Here is a 19,868-nt window from a genome sequence, read left to right as displayed (position 1 = left end):
GGACCTTTATTCTTTAATGGTCATTAACATTCATGGCAAATGCGGCTCTTCCTCTGGGTGCACTGAAAATGACTTACTTCATGAGAGTTATTTTCTGTGAACTTGAAGGTTTTACTTTTTTATGAAATCTCTTTACACCAAGGGCATTTATATGGCCTCAATCTATTTTTTCTTTAGTGTTCGAGTTTTATATTTTGACAGAAATATTCCTCACTTTCGGTACAGTGAAAGGCCTCATCCCTCTGTGGATTAATGCATTAGAAGACTTTAAGCGAAGCCTTTCCCAGTTCTCGCTGTAGTAAAAAGGGCCTCTGTTCTCTTCATAACATTTTGTGACTTTTAATACTTAAGGAATGCACATCTCACATTTCATGAAATTATAGTTTCAATTTTATAGTGGATTTTCTGGTGCTTCATAAGACTTCTCTTTTGCGTAAAGATATTATCGCACTCACTGCATCGAAAGAGTGTCTCTCCCTTGTGTGATCTATTGTGATGTATAAAGTCCCTCTTTTGAATAAAGCTCATATCACACTCTGTGCAGTAAATGGGCCTCACTCCTATATGAGTTGTTTGATGCTTCACAAGATGTTGCTTTCGAGTAAAGCTCTTATCACATTCAGGGCACGGAAAGGGCCTCACCCCTGTGTGGATTCGTTGGTGAGTCAGAAGATTTATCTTTCGAGTAAATCTTTTTTCACATACTGTACAATGAAAGGGCCTCACTCCTGTGTGTGTTCTTTGGTGATATAGAAGATCACTCTTTTGAATAAAGGTCTTCTCACACTCGGTGCAGTGGAATGGTTTCATCCCTGTGTGGATTCTTTGATGCTTCAGAAGATTTTGCCTCCGATTAAAGCTCTTCTCACACTCAGTGCAGTGAAAAGGCTTTGCCCCAGTGTGGATTCTCAGATGAGTTAGTAGGTTTTGCCGGTGAGTGAAGCTCTTCTCACACTCAGTGCAGTGATAGGGTCTCTCCCCAGTGTGTGTTCTTTGGTGATTTACAAGATGTTGCTTCTGATTAAAGGTCTTCTCACACTCTGTGCAGTGAAAGGGCCTTGCCCCTGTGTGTTTTCTTTCATGATTGACAAGATCTCCCTTCTGAATAAAACTCTTCTCACACTCAGTGCAGTGGAAGGGTCTCTCTCCTGTATGTGTTCTTTGATGCTTTAGAAGATCGCCCTTTCGAATAAAGCTCTTTTCACACTCCATACACTGAAAAGACCTTGTCACAGTGTGTGTTCTTTGGTGAAGTAAAAGATGTGTCTTTCCAGGGAAGCTCTTCTTACAGACAGTGCAGTGAAAGGGACTCCCTCCTGCATGCAACTTTTGGTGATTTAGAAAACACAACATCGTAGTAAATGTCTTCCCACACTCAGCGCAGGTGAGGTTTGTCTTATTTTTGTGGATTCTTAGCTTTTTCTTCGGTGAGCATGTGCGGATATCATTCTCATTCTTACTTGCTGTCTCTGATTGATGTGCTGTAGATTGAACAGAAGTTTGAAAGTCATATAGGGGGTATCAGTTCGAAAAAATAAATAATTGCAATACTATAATAATGTCACAAGTTGTCTCTTGGCAGGCAAATGTAAATTTCTTTAATACAAGGTACCTCTGCACAGGCCTGCAATAGAAGAATCCATGAAGATACAGTAACGGACCAGAAATATTCAGTGCAACAATTAATATCACAGAGACCAGTGATATGCAAGGGCAGTATGTTCAATGCACCCAGCAATTCAAGAGAGGTAAACCACACCATCCTTATCAGACATTCTCTGCACCTTTGGGTTTCCACTGACTTGGCTACATGCAAAAGTAACTGTAAAACTCTAGAAAGAGCCTGAGGTACGCCGTCAACCCAGCAGATAAATTACTTAAACAGCTCTGAAGCAATACAAAAATACAGGATAAACTTGGAGGTATTTTTTTGCTGAATGTATTTGTATCTGTTAAGGCCTCCCCAATTGAAATCTTTCCTATTGCCTGCAATGCATGCACACCTTCTTAATGTTCCATCTTAACAGCTGTCATCTTTCATGGAAAATCACAACTCAGGGCATCATTTACAATATTTTCACGCATGGCAATGCAGCAAGCCTTCCTGCTGAGCTGCCATGCGTCAAAATAAAAGGGCAGGAATGTGCTCAGGCACGCCTTGTCCCCTTATATTTCTGGGTTGGAGTCTCTCCCAGAGTTTAAACCGCTTGAGGCAAAGTTGCTCCTGGGGGAATTGGAAGAACATAAGTGACACAGATCGGTTGAAAAATAATCAACAATACTGGAGACTCGTCCACCTCACTGAGCGCTGCCTGGAAGCATGACCAGGGATCGATCACTGATGAGGAGTGGGCAGAGACTAGGGCAGCCCCAAGATATGCAGCGACCCCACCCCGAGTACTCCTTAAACAGCTGATGCTGCTATATAGGGTTTATATTACCAGGCAGACTGAGGAAGATGGGGGTGATTGCCTCTCAGGCCTGTCTCAGGTGTGGGGAACACTGTGGTGACCTCCTACATACAACTTGGAGTTGCCCATGTGTATCATGGTACTGGACACAAGCGCTGTCTGGTCTGGAGAAGGTACGGGGTGGACAAAACCACAAGACCACAAATTGGTTTTATTACATGTAAACCCTAAGTTAGATGTGACAAGGCACAGGTTAACCCTACTTTGGCTGGGGCTTACAGTGACCCTATGAGATATCATGCATAAGTGGAGATAGGTGAGGCCCCAGATGATCGGTGAGTAGAAGAGTGGGCTTGATTATTGTATGAACATGGATTGACCAGTATATGAGGCCAGAGAGTGCCCCCAGAAGTATAAAGATATGGGAAGACTGAGCACGATACTGAGGAATTGACCTACCAGGGCAGATCTCTTGGAGTCGGAAATTCACAAGTACACACGGTAAGGGATGGTGAGGCGGATGGGCCTGGGCCAGAGAATCATCATATATGTTGGCCTGATGAGCAGAGAAGGGTGGCAGGTCAAAGGGAGGATTGTCAACGGCGCGCCTTGTTTTCGTGGTTCTATTCTATGATTTTTTTTGTTTCTTTTGTTACACTGAGGCGTACCTTACAAAGTGCAACTAACTGTGTTTTTAAAAAAAATGAAATTTGTCTTTTGAATTTAAGAGAGTGGCAGTAACTATGCACAGTTGAATCCACAGACTTCTTTTTTAAAGAGAGGAGGGAACAGATACAGAACTAAGAGATGTATTGCAGATGTTAACCAGCTCAGGTGCAAATCCATTGCATACTGGATGAAGACCCTGAATTGGGCAGGAATCTAAAGATGAGCCACATTTTTTTACAGACAGGAAGTGTTAAGTTCTATCTGAAGGAGTACATTTTGTAAAACAAAAAAAACATTGTTATAGCTCATCAGCGTGAGGGATTGATGAGGCTGGTCTTTCAATAGGCAAGCTGGCTTAGGAAATGTAAACAAGGGGCTTATTTACAATCCCATTGCGCCGCCGGTGCGTAACTTTTATTGACACACCAGCAGCACAACAGGCTTCCCCATATTTACAAGGCCATGTAAAGTCACCCTGCGTGACTTTCCATGGCCTTGCAAATATGTTTCCTTTCCACGCAAAACTCTGCGTGAAAGGGGCGTTCCATGGCTGTTGCTATGAATGTTCCCACGCAACATCCATGGAACTTGATGCATTCCCACATTTACAACATTTTGCAAACCTGGGAATGCGTCAGAATCCTTTGCCTCCCCAGGAGAGTCGTGAGGAGGCACAACGAGGAGAAATACCTTTATGTCTCCTTGTTTTTTCCTCTTTCTATTCGTGCTGCAAAGAGGAAAATGCCTTTAATGGTTGTTTGGTGTAGGAAGGTGTCCCTTCCTGCATAAAAACCATCCTCCCCTCAGCGCAGGCACCCTTGCAAAATGACACAAGGGTGTCTGCGCTGGCGCACGGCTGCTGTTTGTGCGCAGGTGCAGGGGAGAAACACAGGAATACACTGTATCTTATAGATACGGCAACGCTGCAAGTAGTGAAAGAATTGGCTGCGATGCAGCCTAAATCCCTCCTGCATTGTCTGGTAGGACTTGAGGATCATCTCCTCCATCACATCCACCAGTGTTGAGATACCTATGGTGTCCCATTTTTTAAACCATTGCAAGTTAGCCACCTGCCCAAGGACTGTGCCCACCCACAAAGGCATCTGCTCTGTCAGCCTGTTGTACCACCACAGGTGTCTCAAGGTTGTTCTCCATAGATTAAGCACCACTTTGGTTGCAGGCGGGAGGGAGGGGCACACACTGCCCCCTCCCCTAATAGTACGCTTTGGAGGAGAGAATTAACTTTGCAGAAGAAAGAGGGTGGGATGTTGTATGGGTAATTCTGCAGGTGATACAGAAATTGTGGCAGCAACACCATCTTGAAGATGGCGATCTGCCGAGGAGCGATATGGGACCCCTTCCCCTTTGCAAATGCATGCAAAATCATTTTTTAAGGGCAGGCAGTGGTCCCAAGGACCAATGCCTGCCCTCTTCAAAAACTCACATCCCAGCCTGAGGATATTTGGCAGCCCTTCTGTGAATACCTTTGCACCCTTGAACATGGCTCTACTGCTAAGAATCCAGCCCCCCTCTTTTGTACTATTGATACACTACCACCTATGTTTCCTCTATACACACTTTGCTCCTACAAAATGTTGTAATAATGCTATTTCTGATGCTATTTTCTTTTTAATTTGATCTCACGACATGCATGGTGATGTAATCCTTAACAGCTTGCTACTGTTGTCTGTTTGTTATACCTGAAAAGTAATAAAGACAATTAAAAAAACAACAACTATGAACTGAGTCGCATCCTGGCTCTCAAACTGAAGCCCATACAATCTTGGCCAGTACACTCCTTACATGGGCTCCATGCCCATCAGTACTGTGCGCTGCGCTACTAGCCATATCTAATAACTATGTAACCGGAGTGATATCTTATCCTGTTATTTCTTACTATTACTTGTTTTCTAACTTTGCTTGCGCATTTATGCACTCTTACAGGTAATACCGTTGCCAGGTAAGCATTCACCTTTATTATGGCAAGCGCTACATGTTCCCAATATCTTACCCAGGACACACACCCCCTATTAAGCGCTTCTCCCTCACAGCCCACTCCCACAAGAAAAGGTCACAGTGCTCTCTCGGTTTGCCAGTTCAAATTAGACACAGTGTTCTCAGTATATCACTCCCGTTCTAGGATTTGGCTGGGATCACATTCAAGTCCTGTGCACTCGGCTACTCACAGTTTTGCCTTTTTCTACTGTGGTTAATAGAAGTGACTCTGTACATCTTCTCTCCTCTGCTGTTGATATAGTTAACTTTGCTTTTTTTAGCAGGGTTTTCATCTCCTGCCTTTATTCATAGGCTGCAACTCAACTCCGGAGAAAGCATAGCTCCGATACCCTTTCAAGACCCTTGCTATTGCTCTGGGTTCAGTCTTGGCATGGTCCTCCCACCCACCACCCCCATGTCACATTAAGAGCGATTACGAGCTCATCCACACACAGCACACCGGGAGCCGCTAGCGCAACCGATCCTGCCACAAGGTGAGTGTCGGCGCCATGCACAACCATCTCTGCGCAAGCTTCTCCGCTGCCTACTCACATTAGGGTGGCGGCTTTTGTGTAAAGTTTCCCTCCAAATCTAAAGCTACTCTGCATAGTGCACAGTGAGACAAGCATTGCCTGACCTTTTGCTCTGGGACTGCACAGGTTAGTGTAGAATGAGAGAAGCATAGCTACAAAAGCAGCAAGTGAACCCAGAGATGACCACATTCCCACGCCAAACATCAATGTAAACATGAAAAATGTAACTATCACCAAAATGGTACTGCTGCATTAGCAATGATATACCTGAAGGGTGCTCACTCAGACAAGCCAATGCCTAAAGGGGGCCATACTAAGACCCCTTTCTCTATACCATGGGTACTCACAAACATTTTCCCAGGGGCCTCAAAGTATGGTCTGTGGTGTGCCCGTGGACCGCAGGATGGTTGTGGGGCTTTTGGGGTGAGGTATTGAGTGGGTGTAGGGGAAGTGAAGCATGTACATGGTGTGGTCAGTGAATCAAAGTTATTTGAGGGTTTCTTTCCATACTGCCCTCTAAATTAAGTCACTAGAAGAGTCAGAGTCATACATTTGACAATACTGTGTTGTTCAGTATCTGATTCGCTATCTCTATACCGAACCTTTTGGTAAGTCTTCTCTACTTGCTATTACTACTTTGGGAGAGTCAAGTGTAAAAAAAGAAGTAACTTCATTATTGAATTGGACTGAAATTGAATTGCACAACGTAAAACCGGAACACTTACGCTCAATCACGGCTTTCACAACTGACCAAATCGTAAGGCAATTGTTTTACTTCAATTTGCCTCCCTTTTCTTCATTATCACATTTAAAAGCACTGTGAAATATTGTGGGCTCATTATATGCACTGTACATAACCTTCTCCTGTCTGATTTAATAAAGTAGAATGTTGCCCATGTATAATAAAAACCCAAGCAGATGTGACTACTGACCTGCCTTTAGCCCACAATTGGCATTGTTGTAAGAGTGGCAGGCGGCATGAGTATTTCTATGTTCATTTTTTAAAACTGGCACTTTAAAAAAATACTTTTCAATGCACTGATATAATCTGTTGTACTAAAGTGAAACGTCTCTCCATGTTAATGAAACACACTGTTTTGAATTTTGAAGAGACTTTGCCCTTTTTATACACGTTTTTTGCAAGATGTCTTAAAAAATGTTGTGTGTTCCTAAAGTTAAGTGATGCTGGATGTCTTATTTTCTTCTTTTCTTTTACTACAGTTAGCTTGTAAATAAACGCTTGTCCGTTTAATTAAAAAACGTTCTGGACGTTAGTGATCTCTTAAGTAAACAGCATCCCAGTGCGGTTTACCAGGAAAACGCATGAGAAGATCAGGAGGGCCTCTAGCAGCCCCCAAGCCGTACTTTGAGTATCACTACTAGAGACCATTCTTCTAGTGTGTTTGTTGTGCCAAAATCAGCTCCAGCACACAACCAAAGCTGTATGCAGGCAGACCTAAACAAAAAATAAAATCACCATCATTGTAGCCTTCTGCAGAGTTGCAAGTCCACTAATGAGTTAAACATTTTGGAGTTCTTGAAGACAAACTCATAGATTCATCAAGCATCCATTTTGCGATTCCTTATTAGCGAAAAATAAGGATTCGCTAATAAGGAATAGCAAAATGCTATGCATGAAGAACTCGCTTAAAAATTAGCGATTTCTTAAAATTCCTTAATTGCAACTCGCAAATTGTGAGTCGCAATTAAGGAATACCTCCCCATTCATTCCTATGGGCCTAGAGGCCTAGAGGCCCATAGGAATGAATGGGAGACAATCTCAATTTGTGATTCTCAATTAGAGAATCGCAAATTGAGATTGCAATTTCAAGGGTGCCAGGGTGTCAAAAGGACACCCTGTTGCACCCCTGAAATCTGCATATGGGTACATCTTGCACACACACATGCCCTAAGGGCATGTTTGTGTGTAAAATGGAACTTTGAAATATACACTTTAGTGCATTTTTCAAAGTTTTTGCAAATTACCATGAAGTTCGACTTCATGGTAATTTGCTCCCCCTATTAGCGAAATCCCTAATTTTTTAACTTTAATGCATTGCATTTAAGGAATCCCAATTTGAGATTCCTTAAATGCGATAGCAAGTTAAGTAATCGCAATATTGCGATTTCTTAAATTGCGATTTTTGCATTTGGGATGATGCATCCCAAATGCAAAAATACAGGTCGCAAAGGGGCAGATTCTGAGAATCTGCCCCTTTGCGAGCGGTTTTTAGCTTGATGCATCTGGGCCAAAGCATTTTAGACCCAATGTTTAAAAAGGGTATTGAGTCCATCCAGTATCCAATTGTTCAATTACTTCTATTGATCCACATCAAAGACGTTAGCTAAAAAACTACAGAATCATGTGTAGAATTAGGTGGATGAGAATGAACTATTGCCACTCCAATAAAGAGATGTGAGGAAATCCTTTCAAGTTATCGACATTGCAAGACAAGTTAAAAAGAATGGAGTCTAATATTAATATTGCTATTTAATTGATTTTAGTACAAAGTACATCTGATTAAATAAATGTTCATTGGAGAAATATGTACAGTAAGGCATCCTATAAAATACTTCTTAAGGAAGCCACACTTTCTCAAATTTTAAGAAAACATGTTAACAGAACAGTCCGTTTTAAATCTTAATTTTTTTCTTTTCGATCAATTTTTTATTTTTTTATTTACTGAGGTTTTAGTCAATACAGAAAGAACAGATATAACAAAAAAGTCAGTGATATTATATCTTTGGACATTAAAGACGATGCAGCCAAACTGTACTAAAAATCCACTCCATAGGTAAACTAGAAAAAACAGGTGGATTCCTAGTAAGAAACTTGTTAACTACCAATCTGCCCACACTGTTGGAAACTGGTAATGTCACCCAGGTCTGAGGACCAGAACCACCTGGTGACAAGGGTGAATTTGCATCTGCGTCCCAAAAAACTAAAAACTCACCCAGCCTTTTTTGTAAACACACCACTGCTATTTAATCACTGTATAGCCAATCCGCTGGCAGTTTTGATGAAAGGCAGGATACATTTGGCAAGAAGTGGCGGTGATATATTCCTGAAGTCTTGGATATGCTGTTCTCTTTGACAGCAGCTTTCAGTCAATTACATGGACTCAAATATTCTCTGTTAAGAAGCATAAAGTGTAATACAACATGGTGGGTTGATAATAAAAAAAGTGGAATTAGTGGATCATTATAGTGACCTTGGTATTATATTCGATAAACGCAGTATGAGTCTGGCAGTGATCTTCAATCCTGTGCGTAAACCCCCTAGCAGTTTTCCATGGCTGGCAAAAAAGATCAGTGTCCACACATACATGGATAATATTCCTGTTCCCGCTCAAGAGCACATGCAGATAAGATATTACACAACTGAAGCTCTGCACACAAAACTGGTCAAACAAGGTTACATCGCAAACTGAACCCAATCAAGACAGTGTTTTTTGCAATGAAGACAAACACAAGGTCCAGGAAAGGCACAACAAAATACATTTTGATGCCAAAACATGTCTACAGTAGCAGGTCCATTGGTTTCCACATCAACGCCACCTTTCACTTTAAGACACACCATACACAAGACAAATACTACCTGGCATCAGATATCCTTGCTCCACAGACTTTACTCACTGAGGACATTTGCAGACTTGCTATCCAGTCACTGGTCCTGCCTCAAATTGACAGAGGCGCAAACGCCATGTCATTTCTCTGCAGAGTGTTCTACTTAGAAAGGCAAGACACAACAAGGTTTGGAAAATCTGGCTGACTAATTTCTATTCTCCAAGAACTGCTTTGGCTCACTTACCACCTTCAAGACTAGCTACATCACTTAAAAACAATCAACAACAGTGCCCTGTTATGCCCGGTATCCAAGATCAAAATGTCTGGAGGATGGGGGTGTGGCTAACCGCTCACCAATATAGTTTGCTCTGGCGGAGACCTTGATCCTCAATGCCACAGTTCATTAATCACTTGCCATCCAACTTTGCCTTGCCCTATCAAAACATGGGAGGAGGGGACAAAGAATGGATTGATTAACACCCCACAGAAAGCTGCACCGTCAGGACGGAGTCTTGAGGGGGGTCCTATCCATAAGGAGCTCTGTGGCTGTACACGAGCCCATGTAGAAGGAGCTCCTGCTGCCTAATCGCCTCTGGTATGAGTCATCCGACAGGAATTACATGCTTTGGGGCTAGAGACATCCTTGTAGAGCTGCCTGATGGTTCGCCCAGAAGCTTGTGCAGGCAGCATTGAAGAGGCAGAATGGTGTCTCTCTTGCTTAGAGGACACAACCCCGGATTTGCAAATGGCTAGCCATACTTTGCAAAGACAACTGTGTAGTCTTGATGAGGAAAGTAGACCTTGAGGAGTGAATGCGCAGCAATAATATTCACATAGTAGGTCTCCTTGAATCCACCAATATGGGTAAGCCAGAAATATTTGTTCTCTTGATGGACCTTTTCAATCACACCAATTTCTCAACCCTATTGGTGGTGGAGTTGGTGCTAAGATTGCTTGGTCCAAGGCCCTCGTTCAAGGCCCCCCTACATGCCCACCTGAGAACCCATTTTTTCCGAGCTACTAAATTATCGAGACTGCGATACAGTGGTGCGCCTAGCCAGAGAGAAGGGATACATCAGGTATCAAGGCAGTGAAATATTCTTCTATACTGATTTCACGATTGCGGTTCATGAAGCGAGGAAAGCCTTTTCAGACATGAAGATGATCCTCAGACCACAGACCATTAGATATACAAAGCTGTATCCAGTTCAGTTGGAGGTTCAGCATCAGGACTGTACGAAAATAGTCTTAAACCCAAAAGGGGTTCAGCGGTTTGCAAAGGCGGTTTCTACCAACACTGGTGTTTATGACCAACAACATATGGGGATCGCCACATGGTGTAGAGGATGGGAATACTTCTCTCCCCCCAGGGACTGAGGATCAGACAGGTTCAATGGTGACACCTAATAGGGTCTACAATGCCTTCTTCATTATTTCTTCGGATTGCAGAGAGATGGCTCTGTGTCTATTAAGGGGTGACCGTCTTCATGAACCCCTACGATACTGTTCATAAATAGGGTACAGAGATTTTGATACCAACACATATACATTGATATTAAGTAAAATTGTCTGGGACATGTGGACGGTCAGTGAGGGCTCCCCTTGTGTTAAAAGCTGTAGGTTGTTCACTTGGGGAACGGAGGTGTTAAAAACTGATTTTTTTACTGACAGTTGGGGTGCTTAGTGTGGGAGGTGGGTGGGTGATTTTGTCCTGTTTGGAATACACTAGCACTACATGCTCTGGGCTTTGGTTATAGCAACTTTACGTCTGGACATCCGGATTAGCTCAAATAGGCACAATCTATTGATCCAAGTTCCTGATACTACTGCCTCCTATGGTGAGGGCAATTAAGGTCTTATCATGGAACATCAGGGGGCTGGGTAATTACAAAAAGCAGAGATTGATGAGAATGTAGTTGAATAGACATGGCATAGAGGTTGCAATGTTACAAAAGACACACCTCAATGCTGGACTGAATTGCACTTTTGCTGAGGACTGGGGCCATGCATAATATTTTGCCACCTACAGTATTTATGAGAGAGGCATAGCGGGGCTTATAAAAAAATACATTAAACTTTAAGCCTTTTCAAAAGCATAGTGATCCACAGGGCAGATACTTTATTATAATTTGTACCACACAGGACTCCCTGATAACTCTTATAAATGTTTATGCCCCCAATACTGATTCCCCACATTTCTCGGAGACTATAATAGCAGCTTGGGCTAGCAGGTCATGCAGACTCTGCGATATACAGAGTCCATAAGAAGGCCCATTGCAACCCTAGAGCCTGAGTGTAGTTGTTTGGAAATGCAATTATAATTAAGTTGCCATCGGTTTGTGTGCTGAATGATGTGAAGCATATTCCACCGCTATTTATGCAGTGAGTTTGATGCTGTTGCCAATACGCAGTAGTACACTTTAGTGCTATTCCTACCAGGATGGCGAAGAGGTCTGAGATGATACAAGAGCTTTAAAGCAAATAATCTAGGAAAGGGAAGCTTGAGCTAAAGGCATTCTTTGATACTAAAAATGCTTTCAATAGTCTTCCAAATCTGAGACCAGCTCTTGAGCACAGGAGTGCATTCTAATAGTAAATGTATGAACAAATGTTCACTGTTACTCATCTCCAACAAGGGAGAGTCTACAAGTTTTCTAGACATAATTTATCGGATGTCTACAATGCTTTTAGCATAATGTCAAACCAGGTTTGTCAGTGTGGTGGCGTGCTTTGTGATGTCAATATATTCTTTTAATTATTTCTCCCTCAATCTGTCCCTCATTCTTCCTGCCAACCTTTCCCTCTCCTGCTGCAGGATTGCACAGGGCCTTCTGATGGAGTCCATATATAGTAGCAGATTCTACATGACTATTTATTTGGTAGCCCTAATCTGCTAATATTTGTAGCTATCTAATCTCCATGCTCCCGGTGTGTCCCCTGACTATCGAATTAACAACATCAATGGGACAAATATTAAGGGTATATTACCAAAAATAAAATATCGACAGGCACCTTAGTTTACATTTTCTATAAGTAACTCCACGTATATGTACCAATGCCGTACACATATTTTAAGGTACGTAGATATGAAGTTAGGAATAGTAAATCTGTATTCTCCATCAGCACTTACCTTTCGATATATTGTCCCTTGATATTCTATCCTCGATATTAGGATGCCACGATAGTGTAGATGGCAATCTTCAGTAGGGCAATCCACTCTTCATAAATGAAAGGTTCCTGCTAAACGAACTGCCATGAAAAGCCTTCAGTAGCTGCTGTGTGATTATATCTGTTATTAGATCTATATTCTTTCTCTGTCAGATCAGCAATATCCCTTACATGTTATTAACCTAATGACAGCGTCACTCCAATGTTATCAATCCCTTTTGAATCCTTTTGTGGTTTCTATATTCACGATTCTTGGTAGTAAAAATAATATGAATTACTTTCATATCTGTGAATATTTGTAACTTCTTCAGGATCCTGAACAGCCGTGGAATAGGAACCATCTTCTCTGCAGGAGATCATACCCTTGATCTCTGTTCCTGCCCGTTCACTTTCTTATACTGATATGGACAACGAGACAACAGGAGACAAGAAACTTATTCCACTCTGTGCTGATGTTCGTGTGGCCCACACCACTCTTCAGATATCACTGGGAGTATACACATGCTGTGAAGTTCTGTAAGAGGTGACTGAGTTGACACAGGACATCACATGGAGGGCAGGCTCGCTTTAAGGGGTTTTCCCACTCAGTAGCTAGAAGGACTTGGAAATTGAGAACTATATAAAGCTGGTCTTGCTAGTCGATGACTGACCCTGAAGCTGAAGTTCATGATCTGTTCTTGGGCTTAAGTTTTGGTTAGGAATCTATAGTCTAAACACTGTTTAGCCAGATGCATCTCTTATATCTGAAGAGTGGTGTGGGCCACAGGTAATATCAGAGAAGGCATAACATTAATTAACATTAGATACCAGACTTTAATATTAGGAAATATATCCCAAGAACATGGTCACTCCAAACTAAGGCGCAGTACCTTCGATACCTTTGACTCCTTTTTAGGATTTCACATTCTAGAAAATGTAAGTATAACAATTTTAACTTACCAGCAGGGATGTGACATTTGTTTACTTCTTTTGGGTTCACATCAGCCACAGGATAGACTTCCACCTCTTCTTTAATTCTATCCGAGATCACCGCCATCGTAAATACTTCTGCTGTATTAAAGGAAACACAAAAGATTGATTTCACCGTCAGAATCTGGAACTAGAACTGTGACCTAAGACTCCTGTCACCTCCCTGCTTCTCTCAATACACTCAATGATTTCTGTAAGAAAGTGCCTCTTTTGACATGGTTAGCCTCCACTTTTTGCCTGGTATTTTATGTGATTTTGACTGTAGTGCACAGGGTACCTGACAACCAGCCCCCATGTCAGTGCTTCTTCCCTAAAACTATTCTACAATTGGCCCTTCTGTGCCACCTCTTAGTCCCTAGTAAATGGTACCTGGGTACCTACTGCATTGGGACTGAAGAGGGTCCCCTAGAGACCCCTCACCTAGGCCCTGCAGACTGCCACTGCAGCATGCATGGTCTGGTGCAAACAAAATAACAGAATCGATATGGCACACTTGCCATGTCAACTTGCACTGCCTATGATATAGGTAAGTCACCCCTCTAGCAGGCCTTACAAGCCCTAAGGCAGGGTGCACTATACCAGAGGTGTGGACATATTTGGAAGAAGAAAAAGTGTGCCCACCTCTGGCAGCTCCACCCCTAGGTGAGGGAGGCGAAGTGAAGCACATCTTTCAGTCCCTGCCATTTTAAAGATGGGGAGACTCCTCCAATCAGGGCTAGGATTATGCCCACTCCCACAGGAGAATGGCATAGGGGAGAGGGGTTGGCCTAACTGCTAAGGCGCTCGACCTCGGACCTGGGGATCTGGGTTCGAGTCTCGGTAACGACGCCAAAAACCTCCTGTGATTCTGGGCAAATCACTTAATCTCCCCGTGCCTAAATGAAAGTGTGTCCTCATGTAACGTAACTGGTGCTTTGTAAAGCGCTCTGATACCTGATTCGGTTCGGGTCTAGTTTGCGCTATATAAAACTCTGCAAAAAATTATTTAAAAAAAAAAATAGTTGAGGGTGTAGCCACATCAGGTAAGGTGCCCATTGGCCCTAACTGCTACTACCATAAAACGCCCCTAAATTTTGTATTTAAGCAGCTCCCGCAGACCTGGAAACTAGCTCCCGCTGACCTAAGTAGAAGGACTAAGAAGACTTTGTGCAGCGAAGCCTGAAGACGCCTACTGACTTGTCCCCAGCCCTACCGGTCTATCTCTAGCTTCAAAGACCCTGCAAAAGAAAAGGACTCCTGTCCTGCAGTCAGCGACTTCCAGAACCCGAGAAAGACTGCCTGTTCTTCTACAAAGACCAGAGACTGCCGAGGACAGCGGATCTGACCCCAAGATACCTACACAAAGGACTCTGGTTCATCGAGTCCTGCCCACTCTGCACCCAACGCCTCTGGCCCGTGTCCATGTTGCCCACTGATCCAGAATAGGTTCCCCAGCGATCCTGACCTTAAGCCCAGCAATGGCTGTCTCCTCCTGGACTCCATGATGACACCTGAATCCAGAAGCTCTCCCTCACTGCGACCGGCTCCAGTAAGAAGAATACAACATAAAAGAACACCACTGCACTAGAAGCCCTGAGTTGAACCGACGGTGCCCCTACTACCCCCAACACCTCAACATACCTCTGCTGTTGCCTGTCACCCTCCTGCAGCCTCCAGTACGATGCCTGCAGCCTGTTTGTTCAACCGAGTTTCTCCACTGAAGAACATTGGTTGCTCTATGCTGTATTTGCACCCTGCGCCTGGCCACCCCTGTGCCGCAGGTGGTGTATGTTTGGTGCTGCTTTGTGCCCCACCCCCTGTGCTTGCTATAACCCCCAATGATTAGCCCCCTGCAATTGATTTATCTACCTGCATGTAGTGTGGCTCCAAGCACCGCCAGTCTCCTTTGAAACGCATTGAGCATATCACAGAATTTTACCTCAGCTCCTGGCCGCCCCTTTGCCGATTGAGTTCAGACTTTGTGCTCACCTGAACCTTGCCCTCTGCTGACCTTAACCCCTGAAGACTGGAACTGTAAGTTGGGTACTTACTTGTAAAACCGCATTTTTGTTTTCCTCCATAGGATAACAGTGAACTGTTTGAAAATTGTACTGTGTTGACTTTTAAAAGACTAAAGTATTTTTCTGACTAACGTACTTACCTTTTTGCAAAGATCTGGTCTAAAAATAAAACTCGAAACTTATTTTTTTTAAATTGGTGTGGATCTCCTTTATGAGTTGTTTGTCTCTTATTGGTCTAAGTGTGTGCAATAAATGTCTTGCACTCCTCTGTGTTATGCTTAAGGCTGCTCGCCAACACTACCACCAATAGAGCACTTTGGGTTTGGATTGAGCCCTGTACACTTCTGGGGGATCTCTGTGCACGGTAGAACCACCTAGTGGAACACCAAATACAGAGCCAGCTTCCAACAATTTCATCGTTACATATCTGCCCCAACCTTGCTCCAGTTTACGAAAGAGCTGAATATACCTTTTCGCAGACCATCACATCACATTGCAGTAACAGCCAACTTTCAATCATAAACAAACAGATGCTCCTCCAATCCCATAGTGTCTACATCTTTGGCTTTCACCCTGTACAATGCAACACCGCCTTCTGCCTGAGCCTGCATTATACAAATACCACATACATAGACAGGCACATTGTTCGGAGGGAATGTCCCCATCATAGTAAACTGACATGCACTCCTGCACTTAGGAAGCAAACTGCATGTAATCTTGGTATCCCGATTGTTTTTTGACAGTATCACACACAGAATCCTGCACGTACACCGAGGCCACCGGATGGACCACAATATCCAGACCCTAGCTCAGAGGGTAGGAACTGGGTCAAAAGCGCACTCTCTAGTGGACACTAAGCAGTCTGCGTCAATTAGGACACATACTAAGAACGGTGGTGGCAGAATTATTTTTTTTAATCTAAAGTATTACACAAGCAATTTCATTGGTTCAAAGTGAAAGCACAATGGCCGGAGATTCACCATAGTAAAGTTTGTTTACATGCCATTCCCTGACCCTGCACGGACATCCCTGCATGTACCGTGAGTACGCACCACACTCACATCCCTGCATGTAGCTTGAGTACGCACCAAGCTGATTTCCGATTTTTAAACAGTGAAAACACATCCCCTGTCTGGAACTCATGATAAAGATGGGAGCCAAACAATCCCACTTTTTTCCAGATCCAAGCTTCTTCCTGACCAAGCGCAGGGGTACTTCACAGAGTACTCAGAGAGCTGCGGTGATCTTGGCCTGGTATAGCTGGAAGCCAGTGGGCTGGGATGGTGAGGGGACATCATCACCTTAAGTTTGCTTATCATATTGAGCATACTGGAACGGCCCAGGAGAAGAGCGCTGCTTTAGGAGTGTGCTTGCAAGCGGACCAATAGAGCCCCAAGGTCTTCCGGGTCCCTATACGTACCCAAGAGAAGCCAACAAGAACCTGTATCTCAACAGCATGCCTTTTCATTGACTACCACAGAGGAAGATTAGAGGGCCTCTGCTAGCTCTGCCTTTGTTGTATACAGAGGACCGTGACCAGGTTTAAAAACACATTTTTCTCCTGCCAGCATTTAAAAAAACATGTAATTGGGACGTTCAGCCCTAATTGGTCCTAATGTTCTACTAGCTTTACGGGCAGCAACATCATGCTATTCGAGCATTAAATGTCAGCTCTCTAATTATAGGCATTCATCTTCAACTCAGGCCAATAACGTTGGAGGGAGCATTCAGTGGCTATTATAAATTAATATGGTAGGCTATAAGTTTGTAGCACATTTATATAGTTTCTCTGTCTCTCAGCTCAGCAATACCCAAGACGTGTTAGTAACCTGACAGCAACAGTCCAAGCTGGTACAAAATATCATTTATCTTTTTTTAAATCCTTATATTGATTTCATATTTCAGTGAATTTAGGAATAACATTATGACTTACCTGCAGGGCGGTGAAAGTTTTTAATGTCCTCAGGGTCCTGATCGGCCATGGGATGGGATTCTTCCTCTTCTTTAAGGCTGTCTTCAAGCATCACAATGACAAGCTCATCTCCTGTATTAATGGAGAAATGTAAAGGTTATTTCACAGTCAGCAACTAGAGCAACAGTCCTGTTCCTCTGACACCTTACTGCCTTATTACATTCACCGATTTCACACAGTAGGAGCTCTTCATGTCACCTCCCAGTTCACTTCATTATATCCACCTCAGTATACAGTGCATGATGATAGCCAGGCACCAACACGCAGAGAGGTTACACATCCCGACTTCCCTCATTAAATCCACTGATTTCATAGTCACAAGAGAAGGAGACCCCTCCATCTCTGTACCCTTCTGCTCTCTCCAACATATGCATGTCTGTGTAGGTTTCATATGATGTAAATCACTGACACACAGATGGATTTTACATCTCTTTCCTTCATTACATCCATTAATTTCACAATCACAGCAATTTCTTTTCCAGTACAGGCACCATGTCTTATTATTATCTTGACTACTGTCTAAACTATGTTTCTCCTTCGAGAGAATATACAGCTCGCTCGTAGAAACTGCTTTTCTGCAAATTAGGGAGTGTCCTTGTCTTTCTCTATAGTAGTCATCTGTACCCTAGAGTGGTATGGCTTCAGTCTGCTCGTTGTACGTGCACTTGTATTTGAAGCCAGCCTCAACAGTGCCTGCTGGGTGCACCATCAACTTACACAAAGACTGTGTATCACTGCAGACCGAAAATGAAATGTGAAAGGGAAATGTGAAACTGATTTCTGAATTTTAGAGAGTGGAACCATATCCTCTGTTTGGAACTCGTGTATAAAGGTGGCAGCCAAACATTCCCACTTTGTTCCAATTCTAATAATCTTTTTGTACATATGTATGTATGTATGTATGTTGTATTTCTATATCACAAACCAGCTAAGAGGCAGTGGAACACTGTACAAGGGCAGAGACGAGTATAAACACAATGAGTGACGGGAGCGGTAGCTGATAAGTAGACAGTTAGTGCATTAGGATGCAGTGTTCTTTAACCTGTTTGTTGCTTCGAACGTTCTGCGCCAGTGCTGAACGTTCGAAGAAACGGGTGTGGCCGCGTCGGCCAACGGACGTACGCAGCACTGGCAAGGTAGTGCTCGCGACGACCGTTGGCAGCACTAAAGGGGTTAAATTGGTACGTCTTCAACTCTTTACTAAATAGGAGCAGCAATGGGGCAGTGCTGAAGGATACAGGCATGTTGTTCTAGATATTGGATGCATAGATGAAAAAGACTGCGGTCCTGTTTTTTCTTTGTTACACTTCTTAGACTGCAGCCTGATGGTGTCTTGTCTTGACCATAGAACAGGGTGTTACTGCCATTCAGATTCAAGAGTACGTGTGCTGGAACAGAAGTTCGAGAAGTTGCTTTCAGTAAGAAACAGTTTTACCATCTTTAGATTTGAGAGCAAGCTGCTTCACTGACCAAGAACACTGGTACACTGCACGGGACTGGGAGAGATGCTGTGATCGAAGTCTGGTATCATTGATAGCTGGTCTACTGGGAGGCGATCACCTCAAGTCTGCGTATGATACTGGAGAAATGTGGGTCTGGCCTTAGAGTTGGGAGCTTGCCTGTCTGCTGAGGGGGGGCAAGAGCGACTTGTACCTCAGGAGCTGTCTTCCCTAGGAGGTAAAGCAAAGCCATTGAGCCTGGACAGAGGAGCGTCTCAGAGGAAGGCGACTGTGCTGGGAGTGCACCTGGAGTTCACCTAAGAGTGCCCCAGGGTCTCCAGCCTCCTTGCATACCCTAGATAGGCTGTGAACCTGTGAATCAAATCGCCAGCATGGCTTTCTGTTGACTGTTGCTGCATGCCAAGGACTATATCCCCCCAAAGGCCTGGAGGTAGGAACCCCCCAGCTGTGAGTGATGAACTTACCCATTCACAGTGCCTTCATCAGCGCCACTGCAGCATTCATTGGCCGAACGGAGAGAGGAGGCGGGGCTGTGGCACGAGCCCCTGCAACAGTGATTGGTTGCACCGTGAGACTGAAGACTGCAAATCCATACTTCCTGATCCAGAGTTCACCAAAGTCCTCCCTCAGATAATGTTAATGCCTGAACAAAACGTTGAATGAGGCCGTGGCTAACCACAATTGGCGCGACTATGCTGAGAGTATTGCATCCTTCTTGGAATAACTGACCAATTAAAGCATACAGACTGACCTACTAGTTACAGAATTCAGGAAAGCGACTATATTTCTTCATAGGGAGCCTGTACTGGTGCTTAAGTCTAAAGTTTATGTTAGCAAATGTATAGCATTTGTAGAATACCTTCCCTGCAGTGCTACATATTCCTTATATATGGTATTGAATTGTGGTGTGAATAAAATCCTTGTTGTTTCTGAAAAAAACACTGGGCTGGACATTAGTTAGTGGGTCTAACGTTTGACTGATTGAGTTCTGATGATTCTCTACCCCCCCCCCCCCCCCCACACTACCTCCAGTAGAGACGTCCGACAGATCACACTCCCTATCCTGAGATTCAAGTGTGATTGGGTGGGGCTGTACTTAGCCCACTTTGCAGCTCCACAGTACG

At 43.6% G+C, this 19,868-nt stretch overlaps 1 protein-coding gene across 1 annotated transcript in view; it reads right to left on the bottom strand.

Annotated features, from left to right (window-relative positions):
- Positions 1 to 310: 310 nt before the first annotated feature.
- The window catches only part of LOC144773705 (uncharacterized), a 195,689-nt gene continuing 176,131 nt past the window's right edge, over positions 311 to 19,868 (bottom strand). The window contains 3 exon segments of the mRNA XM_078658850.1: positions 311 to 1,481; positions 13,283 to 13,393; positions 17,246 to 17,356. Coding sequence (XP_078514976.1) covers positions 370 to 1,481; positions 13,283 to 13,393; positions 17,246 to 17,356 — 1,334 coding nt within the window. The 3' untranslated portion in view covers positions 311 to 369.

This window comes from Lissotriton helveticus, chromosome 8, assembly GCF_964261635.1.
Source record: "Lissotriton helveticus chromosome 8, aLisHel1.1, whole genome shotgun sequence".
Taxonomy (NCBI): Eukaryota; Metazoa; Chordata; class Amphibia; order Caudata; family Salamandridae; genus Lissotriton; species Lissotriton helveticus.
The sequence above is the reverse complement of the archived record's forward strand: the minus strand, read 5'-3'. Positions and strand labels throughout refer to the sequence as shown.